This window comes from Linepithema humile, chromosome 1, assembly GCF_040581485.1.
Source record: "Linepithema humile isolate Giens D197 chromosome 1, Lhum_UNIL_v1.0, whole genome shotgun sequence".
NCBI lineage: Eukaryota > Metazoa > Arthropoda > Insecta > Hymenoptera > Formicidae > Linepithema > Linepithema humile.
Window position 1 is genome coordinate 6,918,747 of NC_090128.1, and position 18,342 is coordinate 6,937,088.

At 34.8% G+C, this 18,342-nt stretch overlaps 3 protein-coding genes and 1 non-coding gene across 8 annotated transcripts in view; 3 read left to right on the forward strand and 1 right to left on the reverse strand.

Moving 5' to 3' along the window:
* Window positions 1–73, reverse strand: TRNAF-GAA (transfer RNA phenylalanine (anticodon GAA)). The gene has a single exon. It is a non-coding gene; the product is annotated as a tRNA-Phe (tRNA).
* LOC105679662 (kinesin-like protein Klp98A) lies at window positions 63–10,781 on the forward strand. 2 transcript variants are annotated; one of them, XR_010891715.1, is made up of 6 exons: window positions 63–600; window positions 672–863; window positions 950–2,600; window positions 2,745–3,119; window positions 5,007–5,076; window positions 7,749–9,398. XR_010891715.1 is itself a non-coding variant. In XM_067361243.1 (5 exons), exons 2-5 carry the CDS (start codon window positions 3,028–3,030, stop codon window positions 10,590–10,592), a joined length of 342 nt encoding a protein of 113 aa, XP_067217344.1. In that variant the 5' UTR covers window positions 2,459–2,600; window positions 2,745–3,027; the 3' UTR covers window positions 10,593–10,781. The 2 variants fall into 2 exon arrangements, 1 of the variants encoding a protein (XP_067217344.1); XM_067361243.1 differs by lacking the exons at window positions 63–600; window positions 672–863 and adding an exon at window positions 10,524–10,781 and having other exon boundaries at window positions 2,459–2,600; window positions 7,749–7,859.
* The window catches only part of Klp98A (kinesin-like protein 98A), a 25,139-nt gene continuing 9,248 nt past the window's right edge, over window positions 2,452–18,342 (forward strand). For 2 of the 4 annotated variants that reach the window (XM_067361134.1, XM_067361135.1), the window contains exons 1-3: window positions 12,702–13,017; window positions 14,891–14,960; window positions 17,655–17,765. In XM_067361134.1, coding sequence (XP_067217235.1) covers window positions 12,971–13,017; window positions 14,891–14,960; window positions 17,655–17,765 — 228 coding nt within the window. In that variant the 5' untranslated portion in view covers window positions 12,702–12,970. Of the gene's footprint in view, window positions 2,581–12,692; window positions 13,018–14,890; window positions 14,961–17,654; window positions 17,766–18,342 lie in introns of those variants that run through there. The other 2 variants (XM_067361133.1, XM_067361132.1) reach the window with 2 other exon arrangements.
* sturkopf (lipid droplet associated hydrolase sturkopf) lies at window positions 10,788–12,310 on the forward strand. Its single transcript, XM_012379950.2, has 3 exons — window positions 10,788–11,136; window positions 11,206–11,397; window positions 11,481–12,310. Exons 1-3 carry the CDS (start codon window positions 10,828–10,830, stop codon window positions 11,913–11,915), a joined length of 936 nt encoding a protein of 311 aa, XP_012235373.1. The 5' UTR covers window positions 10,788–10,827; the 3' UTR covers window positions 11,916–12,310.

Sequence of the window (18,342 nt, forward strand, 5' to 3'; positions counted from 1 at the left end):
TGCCGAAACCCGGGATTGAACCGGGGACATTTAGATCTTCAGTCTAACGCTCTCCCAACTGAGCTATTTCGGCTTACGAAATATCTCCTTCAATTTATTTTTCTTTGGGAACCGTTACATATGTTTGCCACGATGTTATATTAATTATACCTTGAATTTCATTATTTATCCTTTCTCTTTTCACAATCAGTGTGCATCTTCACCTTCAACAATCACACGACAAGTAAAAACTATTGATTTAGATTTGACAGATATCTAGAAAATTTAGTGTTACGCGAACCAAAGTGAAAAATGCGACGAGCTATAATAACTTGTAATCAAGTGCAGACTGAGGTGATGACAGAAGGCCGTTGGATAGAGGAAAGTCCATTACCTCATTCCAGCAAGCATATAGTATTAGTGCTTCCGGGAAATCCGGGTGTTCCACGATTCTATGGGGATTTCATTAAAACGCTCAGTTTGAGGTTAATATCGGACGTACCCGTATGGCTCATCGGACACGCTGGACATGTCCAACCACCAAAGAATCTGGACATTGCTATGCCCAGCGACGAAAAATGGACAGAATGCTACGGTTTGACAGCACAGGTTCAACACAAGGTCACTGTGTACACATCTTCACACAATTATTTCTTAATACTATTTAATAATATATTATTATATATTTGCAGGTGGAATTTATAAAAAAGTATGTTCCAGAGGATGCTCACCTACATCTTATTGGACATTCCATTGGTGCCTGGATGGTGCTCAATTTATTGAAAAACAATGATGTCAATAAAAGAATAAGAAAGTGTTATCTTTTGTTTCCCACAATAGAAAACATGGCAGATACTCCTAATGGAAGATTCTTCAATAACTTTGTAAGTTTCTGTATCTTTAACTATAATATTTATTATACATATGTACAGATAAATTACAAGTATTAATAATTATTTTTTTTTCTTAGATATTACGTATTGCACCAGCGTTGATCTTTTTATCTTGGATATTTACAACTGTGTTTCCATCATCTCTGCAAGCATTAATGATACGTATCTTTGGTCTATTTTATGGCTTTCAAGCTAAATCTGTCAAGGCAATTAAGGAAATGCTAAATCCAAAAGTCTTGCGCAGAGTAATTTATCTTGGAAGAGATGAAATGAAATCTGTGAGAGAAGTTGATCATGAAATCATGTCAAAACATGCTGACAAACTTTGGTTTTATTATGGTGCTACTGATGGCTGGACTCCAAAGAAATTCTATGAAAATATGATATCTAAACACCCTAATTTAAATGCTCAATTATGTCAACATGGTTTTCAACATGCCTTTGTGCTAAAAGATGATGTAGCTATAGGACACATTGTTGGCGATCTCATCAACGAAGATACGAAATATTGATGTTGCATTTCAAGTATTAACGCTATATTCTTTTGTTGCATTTAATTTTATATATATATAGTATATATACACAAGATTTCTATATTTTTGCATAAACAATTTAGATAAAATTTAATAATGCTATATTCTTTACTAAGTTATATTGTCATAAAAATAACAATTTAAAACTATTACTTAACAATATAAAAATAATAATGAATGACAGTAAACAATTAAGTTAAATTAACATGGATATACGGCAATTTATATCTTATATGCATTATATATTATAATGGATAAGTAAAATATCCAAAATTACACAAAAATACTTACATTATTATTATCATTATTTGTATACTTTATTGTTATTTTTGATATGGTTTTAATATGGGTTCAATATGGGTTATTGTTACAAGAGCAAAATAATATATATAGTATATTACTTATGTTATATAAAAAGTAAAAGATAATTTTGTAATAAATTGTTACAAAAATAACAATATTATTTAATTTTGGCGCCGTCAATGATGTAGCAAGCAAGCAAGCAAGCTTGCACTTGGAGCAATCAGCTGTTAAAACTTATCTTTATAATTTATTGCAACTTTATTATAGAAGTAATTATCTTATTTTCTATATAATTTGCCTTCATATTTATTGTTCATTTGTAATGTTGTAATGTTTACAAGATTCAGTAAAATTTTTCTATACATATTCTATGTTTTTTTAATTTAAAAATGTAATAATGAGCTAAAAAAATGAAGACAGAGAGAAGAAGAGGGAATTTTTAATAACAACACTGGGCAACTCGCTTATTTCGCGCACGCGCATTTATTTTGAACTTTATAGAATCATCGAGAGAAGGCGCCACTGTAAAACACTGTGGCCTATATGTATATTCGTGAGTCACGGTTTGTCACAGAGAACGTTTGAATCGACGCATGACAGTAGCACTCGAGAATCGACGAGGACGCCACTAGCGTCTTTCACAGGCACACGCGATGCCGTGGCGTCGTCGTGACGCTGAGCGTGTGTTGCGCGTATTGTCGTGTGTGCCTTTTGTTTTCGTGTCTCGCAAGTTTCAGGAGACGGTGCAGTGTTCCGATTAGGGACCGGTTGCTTAGCGTATATGTGGCTTTGCGCTTGCGCGGCGATGGAAATGCAGTGCCGACACACGTCGTGTGCAGGACTTTACGCGGGAGGACTTTTGACAGAATAAGGTTAGGAAAATAGAAATAAGGTAAGGCTTTTTTATTTATTATAATTAAAATTTATAAAATAATTAAATTATATATATATAATGTATTTTTGTACATATATATATATATGCATATATAATTTATTTTTTAATACATTAAAAAAATTTTTATTACTTTAAATGAAGCTGGGTAACGGTGTCACTTTTTATATGTACGAGACACTTTACTGACGCCGTATGGCCGCACATGCGCAAACAAACCGGTCCCTAATCGGAACACTGCGGTGTGGCAGTAACCGCCTCCTCGCATTCTTCTGCAGTCTCGTCAGCCCGATGCGCTCTTCCTTGCGAGACTATAGGCCGGAGCACAGACTTTTACATAAAGCATAACGCATAAGCATAAGGAAATTGATTGGTCTATATATAAGCATAAGCAAATGCATAAGGAAATGGACCAATCAATTTCCTTATGCTTATGCGTTATGCTTTATGCAAAAGTCTGTGCTCCGGCCATATGGCTTTGGTGAAGGTGACCGGGAGAGTTCGACCTTTCAACAAGAGGTGCGTGTTATATTGTGCGATTGAACGTAACGAAAGAGCTTTCCGTGATTTTCATCATCGTGCTGTGAAGTGATAAAAAAAGAATTGGCGCTTAGAGCCAGTCGTTGCGCTCACCGTTTGCTCCGACAATTCGGTGTTGGAATGTCCACAGTGAGATCGTCGCAACAATGAAATTATTCTTTGCGAATCACGCAGGTCTAATAGTGATTCGGCTGGATGCACACTATAATACACATTAATCCTTCACAGAGTTTCATATCGAGAATAATACTTTGCGTCGATTTTACACATAATTTTTCAAAAATATTTGAGGCATGATTAGCAAAACATATTTTCTGAAATTCTTTATCATCTGTATACTATTCATATATTTCCATAAATTTTTATACCATTTTTTTTCACAACTTAGATAAATTTATAAAAATTGCTCATTAAATCTATCTGACGTTCTTAAAATAAGGATGAAATTCTTAATTAGTTTATTTGTCAAAATTAATTCAGATTGCAAAGGATTGAGGTACACAAAATTCAGGAACAGTAAACGCAGCATATTGAACGTGTTGATTTCTGCAATCCCAAGCATGAGTTCCGCAAACAATGTGTTGGCATACATCTTTTCACATTATTCGTAGACGGGTGTATTTAGAGCGCATCAATGCGCATCGTTGCACCAGTTGAATTCGCCGCAAAGTCAACGGCTTGGTGATGTCTAAAGAATGTTTCAACTTCTCGTTCCTTGAAGCGTCCTTTGATGTATTCTAGATTTTCACGTTGTTTAGATCGTTGTTAATCGATATCCGCATTACGCAATTATTTTGCGGTCAATCTCTCGTTGACGATGTTGTTTCTCGATCTGTTACGGCATATCGATCATTGGCAAAAATTATTATGCAATATATGTATATGGTCAAGTGTGAAGAATGTTGCCGTGCGCGTACGCGATACTATAGCACCCAAGTCATCGTCAACAATGGATTAATCATTGTACGGATGATTCGATCTGCCCACTCTTATTTCTTGCACGATCGTCGCTGTCCCTGAAGAATCGAGAATAGAGAAAATTGGAGTTCAATACGTGAAGTAAAATAATTTTCTGGCCTTTTCTGAGACAATTTTGCTGACAGAAAAGTTTTTGTTTGTAAAAAATGTTTTCATAAATTTTGTCGTATATTAATTTTCTATTGAAATTTTATTTTAATTACTTATAAAATTTAAAATATAAGATTTTCAGAAGAATTTGAAGAGCCAATTTTGAACTTTAATTATCCTCAAAACTTTCAATTACGCTTTAAAAGAAAAATTGCACGCAAAAATCGGCAATATATTATCGGAGACATAAATGATCACTTATTTCAGAGAATTTTATTACGAAAATATTGGGAAAAGACGTTAGCTTAATTTTAACTTATGGTTAATCCTTTTCGAAGTAATAATGCTGAATTTAAATTTAAATAATACACGTGACAATCTTGTCATATCGTCCGTCTGGGAAGATTGATATCATAAAATGTTTTACACTAATAATATTTTTTGCATTAATGATATCGAATATTATTTGCGATTAGCGAGGAGTGAGAATTTTGCAACAATGTTCTCTTCAATTCGAAAACAATCCAATTGAATTTAATTATTTCGTCACCCATACAAAAGTCAGAGAAGTGTCAGTGACACCAAACCACCTCCTTATATTGAATAGATGTTATTGACAGCACACGACACAATTATGTCATCGTGGTATCGACTGGTGTGCGGCCGATGAACGACGTCGCGCGCGCATCTCGGCCGATTCCAAATTCGGTCTGAAAGTATGCGAATCACGAACCGTTCCGTAAACGTCGGAAGAGCTTGTTACACCGGATATAACGGCATACTATTGTCTCTTTGCAGGAAGGTGGCGATGAACGAGAAGCTGATCGTGCAGATGGACGGCAAGAGGACGCGGATCTTCAACACCAAGGTAGATGCGCCATCCTGCTCAATTTTTTTCTCAACGAAAATATCGAGGCATTGCTAGTCCTTGAATTGCGAATTATTGAGCTTAATGCTATTGAAATTTTTTGCGGATTATGTTCCAAAAACGCAATTAAATTTCAAGTAAATTTTATTGCAATGACATTTTTAGTCACGGTTCCAGTTAATCAATCATAGTGAAATTTGACATTTACTCGAGGTGCAATTTATAAATTACTGAATGGCACGGATCGTGAGTTCGAGAGCTATAAATGTAGTCGCTAGATAAAACGCGTGGGCGGCTACCAACCTGTTGTACGAGGGACACATCTTCGGTGCTAAAAACGGTAGTCACATATTTGCGGTTCCGTTCTATGTTTATAAATTGAAGGTCTGCCTGTGATGCAAACGTGTTTACGAGTCCGCTCGTTATATCTCCTAAAGTGTCATACTTGACATTTCACGCGGATATATCATGATCGGCTGACAATTTTCCGTCTTTTGATGGTATTTCAATATTGCAATGTCAAAAATACTTTAAATTTCAAAAATTTGATCTGTTTATTATTTATAAATATCAATTTAAAGATAAAATTGTGTCGAATTGTGCTATATTTTACTTCAATAAAATTTCTAATATTAGAAATTTATTTGAAATAAATAGAAAACTTGACGTGCAAAATTATATTAATAATATTATTAATTGCACAGTGGTTAGGTACGTAAGGACTTACTTTAGGCGAGCATTAAGGACTAATTGTTAAATGGATTTCTTATAAGATTTCTGCGCCGAAGTCTTTTCTTTCGCGTTAGCTTGCACAATGTCACAGTGCGAGTTCAATATCATAATTTCCGCTCGAATGGATTGCCAAGCCGTAATTACCAATTGGCTCTTGATCAGTCGGCTTCTGACAAGCGCCTTCGAGATCCAGACGAAAGCGGAGACATGTTTTTTTTCCCTTTCAAGCAAATCATTAAAAAAAAAAGTTACACCGGTCTTTTAAATTAGAAAATATTGCAGATAAATCAGAACAATGATTTTTTTAGTATAAATTGGGAAAATTTTTTTTTAATTATTATTGAAAATCGAGAGTTTTATGAACTAATTATAGGAAAAGTTGTAACATAAAATATAATGACTTACATTCTTATTATCTTTAATTTATGTGGGAAATATCTGTAGAATTATTTGTGAGACAAAAAAGTGTCTAAACCGTTAGCTGGACATCTCTTTACCGGTGATTATCGGAATTCCACTGAAGGATAACGGCATGCGTTGAGGAGAAAGTGCAAATATTGTGATTGGACCGCAATACAATGTGTTGCTCCGCGATTTCGCATCGAATAACGCAATTGAGAGCGATCGTCGTCGCTGCGCGCCGCGTTGAATAATCCACATTTTATTCGTGTTCAATTAATCCTTATCCGCATAAGCGCTTTCTCTTTCTAATCAAAAAAGAAGGCCAATCCTGTCGGAGAAAATTCGCTTATTTGCCGAGAAAAATTCTGGCGAATGCGAATTAAATCGCAATCTTAGTTGGCGAAAACGCGCTTAATCGAGTATGATAAAAGTCGAGTTAATTGCTTTTCGCGAATTAATAATACAATTAACTTTTGAACTGTATACGATGAATATTGAGACATGGCCTCATATAAGAAATATTTAAAAAATTATATATTATATATTTTTTAGGCGTGCAAAAATGCATTATTGTACTTTTTAAATACTAACCAGTCAGATTTGCCAAGATTTATGAAAAATGCATAGATAGTTAATTTTTCAGCTTTACATGTGCGTTGCTGTGACGTCCAAAAATTTGCATATGTATGCATTGCAAATTAATGGATCGCTTTTCGATCATACTGCGCGCGTGCATTCGCTGCAGAAAGTTAACAAAGTAGCGAAATCGCAAAAGAGAGATTGACATGAAAATTGCGCTGATTTTACTTTTTAATCGCTTTACCCTTTAATCATCGCTCGTTTCCTTGCATAATGCAGCGCGATGTTCCCACCGATTGTTTCATCAATTATGTAGAACACAGCTGGAAGAATGTAGACGTCACATCGTGATTACTGTTTCACCATATTTTGCAAATAATCGCAAGTCAGACGATTTAAAGGACGGTCGATAGCTTTATGAAAATAAAAAAAGACAATGTCAAGAGAGTAGCTAAAAAACAGTAAATTTAAACACAAATTATACAGTTTTGCATCTTTTGAATTTTCAATATTCTTTACATATATCAATCAATTGTAAGATTTTAATTGAAACTTGATAAAAATAAAATTTTCTAGAAATTAATTAGAGAATATAATTTATTTGTCCCACTAAAAATTAATTTACGAGTTCTTTTTCAATCGCCTACAACTCGATAATATCAATGCCTCGACATTTTCGCTGAGAAAAAAATCCATTTCTAAATTAGAAAGAATTGGTCATTCAAATGACATTCACGAGTTTCGGAATATTTTATACAATTCAATTGTGAGTATAATCTAATGTAATTTGCATAGTCCAATTTATTTGTATTAAACATGATTGCCATTTATCTGGTAGATTAGCCACTGCTATTCATTCGACTTTAATTTGATTAATAATAACTGAACTTTAATACTAACGTATAGTGATAATGAAACAACGCTGTCGGGAATAACGGTTGTCACTTTATTGTTTACAGACACCGGATAGCTGCAGAGATATCGACCGTGGAAAATACAAAGACTTCACGTTCGATCATTCCTACTGGTCCTTCGACCCGAAAGACAACAATTATGCGTCTCAGGAAGAGGTTTGTGTCCATTTTTCCCATCTCAAAGGGAACGAAATTGAAAAAAATTATTCGGTCGAAATTTTCCGAAGTTAAACATAGATTAGTCGACCTTGAGACGCGTTGAAAAAATATTCGCGATAACGTTCTTTTGCACATGGAAAGTTTAATTCGATCATCTTGCACTCGCACAGCCCGTTGTAGTTAGTTCAGTTGCGCCGATAGTGAATCAGGATCGGAAATAAAACGTTGCGAGATCGCGTGTCGAACACCATTGTCGTAAGATCGTTCTTGCTGACGGTGCAATTCGAACGACTGCGCGTAATGATGCAGCAGGAGCTCTAAACATTTCCAGCGAACGTTACGATTCTTTTCCTAAGGAATAAAAAGGAGCTGTCTAAGCAACATAGAGTACAAACCGAACAATCCTGTTACTGTTTAAAGTACAATATGCGATCACAGTAACAATCTTTTCTTATCGTGTTTGTATCATTACGTAAAACTAGTGTGCGCCGCAACTTAATTAAATGCCATTATGTAAAATGTTCGTGTGTGATCATTACGCCAATGGGTGACGCGTTTGCACGCGGGCACGTTTTATGGGAAGGTTGAGCGTGGAGCGACAGTGATGCTGATAAGATTGATTTCCGCGTATCGTTCAAGCGAAACACCGCTCGTCCATTCATGGAAAAAGAGGGCGCTATTTCTTCTGTTATTTTTGCTCTTTATTTAGGTTTTTTACGATTTTGGTACGGATGTAATAGAAAGTGGTTTTGATCGTGCCACGATAACGGGCTCTTCTTTTATTCTGCTCCATGCTGTTTTGATCGCCGGTAAAATGCCAGTACCGCGCCAATCATGGTATCGATATTGATAAGAATTCGTCGCTAACGTTCGTTTTATTGCTATCTGCGCGAATACTCTTCAGTATCCTTTTAAAACGTCTTGACGCCAACTTTTTGATAATATCTGTGAGATAATGAATGTATTCAGTGGAAAATTAATGGATTGTATCCAAGAAAATCAAGGTATCAAGATGTTGAAATCTTACAATTTGCCATAAATTGTTGAATTTTTGCATTTATAAGCAGCAGAATCCTCAAACATTTTATCTTCGATATTTTAATATTTCTCTCATTATATGATTCGATCATTGTTAATTAAAATGTTCTAGTACATCATTACAATCAATCAGCAATGTTAACATCTTAATAATATTTTGTTGTATTAGAATCGCAATTGTGTGTTGCAATTAAAGAGAAATAGGTTTTCATTCTTAGTCGAAGGATCTCTGACAGAATTCTTCGTTCAATATCTTATCGAACAAATTATTATAAGAACACACAAGTTTCAAAAATTATTAAACTTTATTTTAAAAACAATATTAAAGAGTTAAAATACAATATTGAAATTATAGCAAATAATTGTAACAGAGAACACGTGATTTCCAGATATGGAAGTATTATAGATATGAAATGATTTTCATATTTGTACATAATAATAGAAATATGACAATACGGTATATTGTAATTTTTAATAATAAAAATTTAATTATAATAATTTTATTGTATAATTTATTGTATTTTATCACAAATCTTACAAATAAAAAAGACAACTTTTCCGAAACCCGGGATTGAACCGGGGACATTTAGATCTTCAGTCTAAAGGTGTTGTGTGTGTAATCGCGAACTGTTGTCTTTTTTATGTGGACGTCTGTTCGCGAGCAGCTCGCAAGCTTCGTTCGTTAACAGTAGATCAATTAATATTTTTTTCATTTGTTTGGTTGCTGTTTGCGAGCAGTTCGCGAAAAATCAACGAACCAAACATATCGGTGTAGACGTATCTTTGGCGATTAGTGAATTAGCAATAATATTCAAATTAAAATATTCAAATTCAGTAACTGACACTCGACAAAAATTTTTGATACCGATTGAATCCTCCATTTTTAAATCGGCCAGAAATGTTGAACCACTATTTCTGTTTTGAAATCATTTTCAATAGTGTCGTTTGTATCTCTTTTTGCCAGTATATGCATTACAACAAAACTTGCAGATAGTAATAACTGATCTTGAGCACTCATTTTTTTGTAACTTTTTACAATAATTATATTAATATACGTTTAAAAATTTTCGCTGTGCGTCAAGCGATGGAACGATGGCGAACATTCGACGAACTGGTTCTCTAAAAACGTGAAACATTGGTGTGGACAGTACGTTCAATTTTTTTCATGTGTTCGTAAACTGATCGCAAACTTTTTCCACGAACTGTTCGCGAACTGTTCAAATAATAGAGGTTTGTTCTTTATAGCTGAACTGGCTGTACTAGTTCAGCTATAAAAAACAGACCTTATGTTTGTTCTTCATAGCTGAACTGGCTGCACTAGTTCAAAGTTTATCTTTCTTCTTCCAAGGTGGAGGAGAAAAGATAAACTCTGAACTAGTGCAGCCAATTCAGCTATAAAAACAGACCTAATGTTTGTGATCAGTTTGCGAACAGTTCGTCAACACGGTTCGCGAACTTTTCGCAAACTGTTTCTCGGTCATTGACACATCATGAAGACACACCTTAACGCTCTCCCAACTGAGGTATTTCGGCTTACGAAATACTTCCTGCATTTTATTTTTTTTTTTTGGTAACTGTTACATGTGTTTAATGAAATTCAGCCTGAAGTGTTGATCATTGAAGGTGAAGATAGCTGACGGAAGGATCAGTGGGCAGCGAAGCCGGCGAATAGTCTTTCTATTTATATGGTGAACATATTCTATGGCGTTCCCCTTCTGCTATTTTAACCAATCACCGTTATTCAGTGGCAAACCAGTTCTCAATAAATTGGCAAGAGCTTTACAGCTTGCATTTCATTATATATCTTTCCTCTTTTCACAATCAGTGTGCATTTTCACCTTCAACGATCAACACGACAAGTAAAAACTATTGATTTAAATTTTACAGATATATAGAAAATTTAGTGTTATACGAACCAAAGTGGAAAATGCGACGAGCTATAATAACTTGTAATCAAGTGCAGACTGAGGTGATAACAGAAGGCCGTTGGATAGAGGAAAGTCCATTACCTCATTCCAGCAAGCATATGATATTAGTGCTTCCGGGAAATCCGAGTGTTCCACGATTCTATGGGGATTTCATGAAAACGCTCAGTTTGAGATTAACGTCGGACATACCCGTATGGCTCATCGGACACGCTGGACATGCCCAACCGCCAAACAATCTGGACATTGCTATCCCCAGCGACGAAAAATGGACAGAATACTACGGTTTGACAGCACAGATTCAACAAAAGGTAACTGTGTACACATCTTCACACAATTATTTCTCATTACTATTTACTAATATATCATTATATTTGCAGGTGGAATTTATAAAGAAGTATGTTCCAGAGGATGCTCAACTACATCTTATTGGACATTCCATAGGTGCCTGGATGGTGCTCAATTTATTGAAAAACAATGATATCAATAAAAGAATAAAAAAGTGTTATCTTTTATTTCCCGTAATAGAAAATATGGCAGATACTCCTAATGGAAGATTCTTCAATAACTTTGTAAGTTTGTGTATCTTTAACTATAATATTTATTATATATATGTACAGGTAAATTACAAGTATTAATAATTTTTTTTTCTTAGACATTACGTATTGCACCAGTGTTGATCTTTCTATCTTGGATATTCACAACAGTGTTTCCATCATCTCTGCAAGTGTTAATGATACGTATCTTTGGTCTACTTTCTGGCTTTCAAGTTAAATCTGTCACGGCAATACAGGAAATGCTAAATCTAAAAGTCTTTCGCAGAGTAATCTATCTTGGAAAAGATGAAATGAAATGTGTGAGAGAAGTTGATCATGAAATCATATCAAAAAATTCTGACAAACTTTGGTTTTATTATGGTGCTACTGATGGCTGGGCTCCAAAGAAAATCTATGAAAATATGATATCTAAATACCCTAATTTAAATGCTCAATTATGCCAACATGGTTTTCAACATGCTTTTGTGCTAAAAGATAGCGTAGCTATGGGACACATTGTTGGCGATCTCATCAACGAACATTCCAAATATTGATGTTGCATTTCAGATATTAATGCTACATTTCTTGATTGCATCTAATTATATATATATATGTATTGTCATAAAAATGACAATTTAAAATTATTACGTAACAATATAAAAATAATAATGAATGACAGTAAACGGTTAAGTTAAATTAACATGGATATACGGCAATTTATATTTTATATGCATTATATATTATAATGGATAAGTAAAATATCCAAAATTACACAAAAATACTTACATTATTATTATCATTATTTGTATACTCTATTGTTATTTTTGATATGGTTTTAATATGGATTATTGGGTTTTGATATGGGTTATTGTTATAAGAACAAAATAGTATATATAGTATATTACTTATGTTATACAGAAAGTAAAAGATAATAAATTGTTAACAAAAATATCAATACTATTTAATTTTGGCGCCGTCAATGATGTAGCAAGCAAGCAATTTGCACTTGGAGCAATCAGCTGTTAAAACTTATCTCTCTAATTTATTGCAACTTTATTATAGAAGTAATTATCTTATTGTTTATGTAATTTGCCTTCATATTTATTGTTCATTTGTAATGTTGTAATGTTTACAAGATTCGGTAAAATTTTTCTATGCATATTCTATATTCTTTTAATTTTTAAAATGTAATAAGCTAAAAAAATGAAGATAGAGAGAAGGAGAGGGAATTTTTAATAACCACTGGGCAACTCGCTTATTTCGCGCACGCGCATTTATTTTGAACTTTATAGAATCATCGAGAGAAGGCGCCACTGTAAAACACTGTGGCCTATATGTATTCGTGAGTCACGGTTTCTCACAAAGAACGTTTGAATCGACGCATTACAGTAGCACTCGAGAATCGACGAGGACGCTAGTAGCGTCTTCCACAGGCACACGCGACGCCGTGGCGTCGTCGTGACGCTGCACGCGTGTTGCGCGTAGTGTCGAAGGCGTGTGTGCCTTTTGCTTTCGTGTCTCGCAAGTTTCAGGAGACGGTGTGGCAGTAACCGCCTCCTCGCATTCTCCCGCAGTCTCGTTAGCCCGATGCGCTCCTCCTTGCGAGACTATGGCTTCGGTGAAGGTGGCCGTGAGGGTTCGACCCTTCAACAAGAGGTGCGTGTGATATTGTGCGATTGAGCGTAACGAAAGAACTTTTCGTGGTTTTCATTATCGTGCTGTGAAGTGAAACAAAAAGAATTGGCGCTTAGAGCCAGTCGTTGCTCTCACCGTTTGCTCCGACAATTCAGTGTTGGAATGTCCGCAGTGAGATCGTCGCAACGATGAAATTATTCTTTGCGAATAACGCGGGTCTAACAGTGAATTCGGCAAGATGCACACTATAATACACATCAATCCTTCGCAGAGTTTTATATTGAGAATAATACTTTGCTTCAATTATACACATAATTTTTCAAAAATATTTGAGGCGTTATTAGCAAAATATATTTTTCGAAATTGTTTATCATCTGTATACTATTCATATATTTCTATAAATTTCTATATAATTTTTCTCACAATTTAGATAAATGCATTCAAAAATTGGTCATTACATCTATCTAACGTTCTTAAAATAAGTATGAAATATTTAATTAGTTCATTTGTCAAAATTAATTCGAACTGCAAAGGATTGAGGTACACAAAATTCAGGAACAGTAAACGTAGCATATTGAACGTGTTGATTTCTGAAATTCCAAGAATGAGTTCCGCAAACAATGTGTTGGCATACATCTTTTCACATCATTCGTAGACGAGTGCATTTAGGGCGCATCAATGCGCATCGTTGCACCAGCTGAATTCGCCGCGAAGTTAACGGCTTGGTAATGTCTAAAGAATGTTTCAACTTCTCGTTCCTGGGAGCGTCCTTTGATGTATTCTAGATTTTCACGTTGTTTAGATTGCTGTCAATCGATACCCGCATTACGCAATTTTGCGGTCAATAACATCTCTCGTCGACGATGTTGTTTCTCGATCTGTTACGGCGTATCGATCATTGGCAAAAATTATTGTGCAATATATGTATATGGTCAAGTGTTAAGAATGTTGCCGTACGCGTACGCGATACTATAGCACCCAAGTCATCGTCAACAATGGATTAATCATTGTACGGATGATTCGATCTGCCCACTCTTATTCCTTGCACGATCGCTGTCCCTGAAGAATCGAGAATAGAGACAATTGGAATTCAATACGCGAAGCAAAATAATTTTCTGAAACTTCTCTGAGACAATTTTTACTGACAGGAAAGTTTTTGTTTGTAAAAAATGTTCTCATAAATTTTGTCGTATAGTAATTTTCTATTGAAATTTTATTTTAGTTACTTATAAAATTTAAAATACAAGATTGTCAGAAGAACTTGAAGAGCTAATTTTGAACTTTAACTATTTTCAAAACTTTCAATTACGCATTAAAAGAAAAATTGCACGCAAAAATAATCGGCAATATATTATCGGAGACATAAACGTTCACTCATTTCAGAGAACTTTATTACGATAATGTTGAGAAAAGACGTTAGCTTAATCCTTTTCGAAGTAATACTGAATTTAAATAATACACGTGACAATCTTGTCATATCGTCCGTCTGGGAAGATTGATATCATAAAATGTTTTACACTAATAATAATATTATTTTTTGCATTAATAATATCGAATATTTTTTGCGATTAGCGAGGAGAGAGAATTTTGCAACAATGTTTTTTTCAATTCGAAAACAATCCAATTGAATTCAATTATTTCGTCACCCATACAAAAGTCAGAGAAGTGTCAGTGACACCAAACCACCTCCCTATATTGAATAGATGTTATTGACAGCACACGACACAATTATGTCATCGTGGTATCGACTGGTGTGCGGCCGATGAACGACGTCGCGCGCGCATCTCGGCCGATTCCAAATTCGGTCTGAAAGTATGCGAATCACGAACCGTTCCGTAAACGTCGGAAGAGCTTGTTACACCGGATATAACGGCATACTATTGTCTCTTTGCAGGGAGGTGGCGATGAACGAGAAGCTGATCGTGCAGATGGACGGCAAGAAGACGCGGATCTTCAACACCAAGGTAGATGCGCCATCCAGCTCATTTTTTTTCTCAACGAAAATATCGAGGCATTGCTAGCCCTTGAATTGCGAATTATTGAGCTTAATGCTATTGAAATTTTTTGCGGATTAGGTTCCAAAAACGCAATTAAATTTCATGTAAATTTTATTGCAATGACATTTTTAGTCACGGTTCCAGTTAATCAATCATAGTGAAATTTGACATTTACTCGAGAAGCAATTTATAAATTACTGAATGGCACGGATCGTGAGTTCGAGAGCTATAAATGTAGTCGCTAGATAAAACGCGTGGGCGGCTACCAACCTGTTGTACGAGGGACACATCTTCGGTGCTAAAAACGGTAGTCACATATTTGCGGTTTCGTTCTATGTTTATAAATTGAAGGTCTGCCTGTGATACAAACGTGTTTACGAGTCCGCTCGTTATATCCCCTAAAGTGTCATACTTGACATCTCACGCGAATATATCATGATCGGCTGACAGTTTTTCGTCTTTTGATGTATTTCATATTTGAAATATTTCAATATATTGCAATGTCAAAAATACTCTAAATTTCAAAAACTTGATCTCTCTTTATTATTTATAATTATGAATTTAAAGATAAAATTGTGTTGAATTATGCTATATTTTACTGTAATAAAATTTCTAATATTAGAAATTTATTTGAAATAAATAGAAAACTTGACGTGCAAAATTATATTAATAATATTATTAATTGCACAGTGGTTAGGTACGTAAGGACTTACTTTAGGCGAGCATTAAGGACTAATTGTTAAATGGATTTCTTAGAAGATTTTTGCGCCGAAGTCTTTTCTTTCGCGTTAGCTTGCACAATGCCACAGTGCGAGTTCAATATCATAATTTCCGCTCGAATGGATTGCCAAGCCGTAATTACCAATTGGCTCTTGATCAGTCGGCTTCTGACAAGCGCCTTCGAGATCCAGACGAAAGCGGAGACATGTTTTTTTTCTCTTTCAAGCAGATTATTAAAAAAAAGTTACACCGGTCTTTTAAATTAGAAAATACCGCAGATAAATCAGAACAATGATTTTTTTAGTATGAATTGGGAAAATTCTTTTTGAATTAACATTGAAAATCGAGAGTTTTATGAACTAATTATAGGAAAAGTTGTAACATAAAATATAATAACTTACAGTCTTATTATCTTTAATTTATGTAGAAAATATCTGTAGAATTATTTGCGAGACAATAAAGTGTCTGGACCGTTAGCTGGACATCTCTTTACCGGTGATTATCGGAATCCCACCGAAGGATAACGGCATGCGTTGAGGAGAAAGTGCAAATATCGTGATTGGACCGCAATACAACGTGTTGCTCCGCGATTTCGTATCGAATAACGCAATCGAGAGCGATCGTCGTCGCTACGCGCCGCGTTGTATAATTTACGTTTTATTCATGTTCAATTAATTCTTATCCGCATGAGCGCTTTTTTTTTCTAATCAAAAAAGAAGGCCAATTCTGTCGTAGAATAATCGCTTATTCGCCGAGAAAAATTCCGGCGAATGCGAATTAAAGCGTAATCTTGGTCGGCGAAAACGCGCTTAATCGAGTATGATAAAAGTCGAGTTAATTGCTTTTCGCGAATTAATAATACAGTTAACTTTTGAACTGTATACGATGAGTATTGAAACATGGGCTCATATGAAAAATATTTAAAAAATTATATATTATATATTTTTTAGGCGTGTAAAAATAAAAATTTATGATTGTACTTTTTAAACACTAACTAGTCAGATTTACCAAGATTTATGAAAAATGCATAGATAGTTAATTTTTCAGCTTTACATGTGCGTTGCTGTGACGTCCAAAAATTTGCATATGTATGCATTGCAAATTAATGGATCGCTTTTTGATCATACCGCGCGCGTGCATTCGCTGCAGAAAGTTAATAAAGTAGCAAAATTGCAAAAGAAAGATTGACGTGAAAATTGCGCTGATTTTACTTTTTAATCGCTTTACCCTTTAATCATCACTCGTTTCCTTGCATAATGCAGCGCGATGTTCCCACCGATTGTTTCATCAATTATGTAGAACACAGCTGGAAGAATGTAGACGTCACATCGTGATCACTGTTTCACCATATCTTGCAAATAATCGCAAGTTAGACGATTTAAAGGACGATAGCTTTATGGAAATAAAGAAAGACATTTTCAAGAGAGTAGCTAAAAAACAGTGAATTTAAACACAAAATATACAGTTTTGCATCTTTTGAATTTTCAATATTCTTTACATATATCAATCAATTGTAAGATTTTAATTGAAACTTGATAAAAATAAAATTTTCTAGAAATTAATTAGAGAATATAATTTATTTGTCCCGTTAAAAATTAATTTATGAGTTCTTTTTCAATCGCTTACTACTCGATAATATCAATGCCTCGACATTTTCGCTGAGAAAAAAATCGATTTCGAAATTAGAAAGAATGGGTCGTTAAAATTACATCCACGAGTTTCGGAATATTTTATACAATTCAATTGTGAGTATAATTTAATGTAATTTACATAGTTCGATTTATTTGTATTAAATCACGATCGCCATTCATCTGTGGTAGAATAGCCGCTGCTATTCATTCGACTTTAATTTGATTAATAATGACTGAACTTTAATACTAGCGTGTAGTGATAATGAAACAACGCTGTCTCGAATAACGGTTGTCACTTTATTGTTTACAGACACCGGATAGCTGCAGAGATATCGACCGTGGAAAATACAAAGACTTCACGTTCGATCATTCCTACTGGTCCTTCGACCCGAACGACGACAATTATGCGTCCCAGGAAGAGGTTTGTGTCCATTTTTTCTTATCTCAAAGGGAAGCAAATTGAAAAAAATTATTTGCTCGAAATTTTCCGAAGTTGAACATAGATTAGTCGACCTTGAGACGCGTTGAAAAAATATTCACGATAACCTTTTTTTGCACATGGTAAGTTTAATCCGATCATCTTGCACTCGCACAGCCCGTTGTAGTTAGTTCAGTTGCGCCGATAGTGAATCACGATTGGAAATAAAACGCTGCGAGATCGCGTGTCGAACACCATTGTCGTAAGATTGTTCTTGCTGACGGTGCAATTTGAACGACTGCGCGTAATGATGCAGCAGGAGCTTTAAACATTTCCAGCGAACGTTACGATTCTTTTCCTAAGGAATAAAAAGAAGCTGTCGAAGCAGCGTAGAGTATAAACCGAATAATTCTGTTACTGTTTAAAGTACAATATGCGATCACAGTAACAATCTTTTCATATCGTGTTTGTATCATTACGTAAAACTAGTGTGCGCCGCAACTTAATTAAATGCCATTATGTAAAACGCTCGTGCGTGATCATTACGCCAATGGGTGACGCGTTTGCACGCGGGCACGTT

What these genes read in the sequence shown, in the direction of transcription:
- LOC105679662 (XM_067361243.1), top strand. Translation starts at nt 3,028, where the DNA reads ATGCTTATGCGTTATGCTTTATGCAAAAGTCTGTGCTCCGGCCATATG. An exon ending in GTTCGACCTTTCAACAAGAG is followed by an intron (nt 3,120 to 5,006) that starts GTGCGTGTTATA and finishes GTCTCTTTGCAG; the next exon opens with GAAGGTGGCGATGAACGAGA. An exon ending in CGCGGATCTTCAACACCAAG is followed by an intron (nt 5,077 to 7,748) that starts GTAGATGCGCCA and finishes TATTGTTTACAG; the next exon opens with ACACCGGATAGCTGCAGAGA.
- sturkopf (XM_012379950.2), top strand. Translation starts at nt 10,828, where the DNA reads ATGCGACGAGCTATAATAACTTGTAATCAAGTGCAGACTGAGGTGATA. An exon ending in CAGCACAGATTCAACAAAAG is followed by an intron (nt 11,137 to 11,205) that starts GTAACTGTGTAC and finishes TTATATTTGCAG; the next exon opens with GTGGAATTTATAAAGAAGTA. An exon ending in GAAGATTCTTCAATAACTTT is followed by an intron (nt 11,398 to 11,480) that starts GTAAGTTTGTGT and finishes TTTTTTTCTTAG; the next exon opens with ACATTACGTATTGCACCAGT.